The sequence below is a fragment of the Nicotiana tabacum genome, chromosome 17, assembly GCF_000715075.1.
Source record: "Nicotiana tabacum cultivar K326 chromosome 17, ASM71507v2, whole genome shotgun sequence".
Classification (NCBI taxonomy): Eukaryota; Viridiplantae; Streptophyta; class Magnoliopsida; order Solanales; family Solanaceae; genus Nicotiana; species Nicotiana tabacum.
The window spans coordinates 104,903,390-104,906,538 of record NC_134096.1 but is presented as its reverse complement, the minus strand read 5'-3'; the positions used below and the strand labels follow the sequence as shown (position 1 = coordinate 104,906,538).

The following is a 3,149-nucleotide window of genomic DNA, read 5'->3' as shown; positions in this document are numbered from 1 at the left end:
TCAGTTTTTAAAGTATTTTTTTTTTAAAATATATTTTTTTACAGTTTTTACAAAAAACATACTTTAAAAAAACTGAAAAGACTTAAAAATATATATTTTGCAAATTCCTTTTTTTCAGTTTTTACAAAAACAAAATTTAGTTTTTACAAAATATATGCTTTAAAAAAACTGAATTTTAAAACGGGTCGGGTGGTGGGTTTTTTAAAACGGATCGGGTAAAAAAATAGAAATGGGTCGTTTTCATCTGGTGTTGACACGTGGCACTCCATACAAAATAAGGATATATCTGTTCCAAAGTATGACGGGAAGGGTATATATAGCCCAATAGTATAACGAAGGGTATTTTTAGACCATTTTTGAAAATACAAAGGTATATTTGGCCCTTTGCCGCAGTTTAAATCACAGTGTTATGAGTTTGAATCCGAGTTAAGCTATGTTAACTTCTTTTTTTTCTTCCTTAATTTTTTCTTCTTAAGGTGCCTGGCAATTTTCTTAGAGAGCTCGTGTCAAAAGCTAATAATTGGCATGTTATTAGGAATTTGTTTAAACAGAGGAAATTAAAAAGGGTAGAAAAATAATGTCGCTTCCTATTTTAGCTCCTTCAAATAAAGTTCTTAAATGACGTGACCAACATACTTGTGATATGTTCTTGGACCTAGTAATTGGAGGTAAAGTTTTGAAACTTCCTAGTCTGTCCGCTAAACTAAAGTTTAACCAGACGTTGATTAAATTCTTATACTGATCTTTAATGATCCTCAGTTGATTCTATGATGCTACATCTTAGGATGTTATTTTATGAGAACATATATATGTGATCATATTTTGGAAGACTTCTTTGTCATCGTACGTATAAGTGCTTTAGGCCATTAAGCTATTAGCATTAATCTTTCACATAGTAGCTTAATTATTTCTTCATATTTAACCTCATCTATAATTATTTATCAACTAATTGTTATAAATTGTTATTTCCTGGAAAGAAAAAGGAAAAATCAAAGAAATCAACTCCTTTATAATTAGTAAGCTTTTAAGATATGAAACTTTACATGCAGTATTACAATCGAAAATAGAAATGAGAAATACAAGAATGAAACAAACAACTAATGTGATATAGCCTTATTTGATACGCAATAAAAGGAATGACTACCTATAATTAATCAGATACAAATAAAACAGTAAATTTTAGAACCAAACAAATAATTTAATCGTCCTAATTAATAATCTGAGTATACTCTAATTTGCATAGCTACACATTCCATACACACAAGCACTGCCTTTCTGACACTTGTTATTGCAACCCCCACAATTCCTCTTGTGAAACAAAGTGTTAACACACTGCCCTTTACAACAAGTCTCATTATACCTGCATTTCTTCCCACAAAATCCACAATTTTGTCTGTCTGTGAACACATTTACACATTTCTTCTTGCAGCAAAATGGCCCGGGGCTGCCTTTGGCACGACATATTCTAGGGTTCTTGTTACAAGTCATTCGTTTTTGTATTGTTTTTGACTTGTAATAAGGTGATTTTTGTGATAGAAAACGGCTAGCCCCTCGAATGGATGATGAACTTTCATCAGTTTCATTTAAGGGGATATCAAATAATTCAGCCATTTCAGCTTCATTGTCATCTTTTAAGAGTATTTCTTCTTCTTTATCGACAGATGAAGCTACTGAAAGTATAGTGGTTGATGCCATAATCATGGCTAACAAAAAGGAAATTTTCAAATACGTTTTCATGGCTTCTTGTGATTGGATGAAAAGAATGCAAATATGAAATATTTTGAAACGTTTGGATGGAAATTGGAGAAGAAGGAAAGAGTATATATAGAGGAAGGATTTGCATAGCGGAACTATTTGACTCGTGTTAGTGGAGTGGTCTTTGTTCACGGCTATGTACAATACATAAAGTCAAATTAAATAGCTAACCAAAATTAGGCACTTCCATATAATACAATGTGTTCTTAATTACTTTGTGTTTAATCGTATTAGATTTCAGTAATATTTCTATAGCTGCTATATTTTATAAAAGCCTCCGCATTAATTTAGTTGACAAAGTGAAAATAATCTAGCGTATAAGATAGGAAAAATAACATTACGATTTCCTATCGTATTTAATTAATTAATCATGACTTAGTTTTGTTAAATCTATGTGAATGCCCGAAGCGTTTTAGCAGTATTATTTAGGCAAGGTTTTGACGTCTGTGGACTTTTATATAGTATACTCCATAATACAGGTACAGAAGCACCAAACTACCAAGCGTATTCTATTTGACTTGCAATATAGTACTAATATTTGAACTTAGGAGTTGACCCATTAATGTATCCAGTTGTTTGAACTTCTATAAATGTCATAGGAACACATAAATTGACTTAACATTGTTTCCAAATATTTATGGGCTGGCAAGGAATACACGATTCTACCACTCGAACTTGCCTGATCCCCAAGTTAACACTACCTTAGAAGGATTAATTAACTGTTCGAGCATGTTACTTATCTTTTTAGGTTACTATTTACTTATCATGGACAATTATTTATATTTTTCTTGTAAATGATTTGATAGTGTAAGTCTTTTTGTACTGTCATATCTATAAAAGTTAAACTCCTTGTCCTTGTTTACGTCTCCAATTTTCACAAGTTTTGACGCAAAGTAATTCAGTTAAAAATATATCCTGAAGATCTAAAATTACTTACGGTAAATTTGAAAAGAAAAACTGCCATTAATCATATTCGTATTGCATTAATTGCTTTCTTGTGAGTTGTGAGTACCTTAGTAATTAGACAAAAGTTAAATTTGCATATCAGTAACCGTTTTCTCCTATGTATTATTTTTTAATCCTTATACTGAATTTGAAAATTAATTTCACTCATTGGAAATGTCTTTAACCGTGAGTCGTTTTTGAGTAAGAATTTTGCGGGAAAGTATGTAGTAGGTAGTCTCAATTTTGGTAAAAAGTAAGCTATGAGCACTCTCTTCAAAATAAAAGTTCTTTCATTAATTCCATCAGGTAAGTACATTGATCAGTAGGATATGGGAACTACAATATAACATAATTATAAGCTCATATGCCTAATAGGCATTTATTTGTTCAGACAAATTATTATTGTTCTCTAAACATATGAAAATATAATTGTACTAATGGCATATATA

General features: G+C 30.7%; 1 protein-coding gene across 1 annotated transcript; it reads right to left on the bottom strand.

The window, feature by feature from the left end:
• Positions 1-1,024: 1,024 nt before the first annotated feature.
• LOC107820202 (uncharacterized) lies at positions 1,025-1,776 on the bottom strand. The gene has a single exon (XM_016646431.2). The coding sequence runs from the start codon at positions 1,735-1,737 to the stop codon at positions 1,231-1,233; it is 507 nt and encodes a 168-aa protein (XP_016501917.1). The 5' UTR covers positions 1,738-1,776; the 3' UTR covers positions 1,025-1,230.
• Between the last annotated feature and the right edge of the window lie 1,373 nt (positions 1,777-3,149).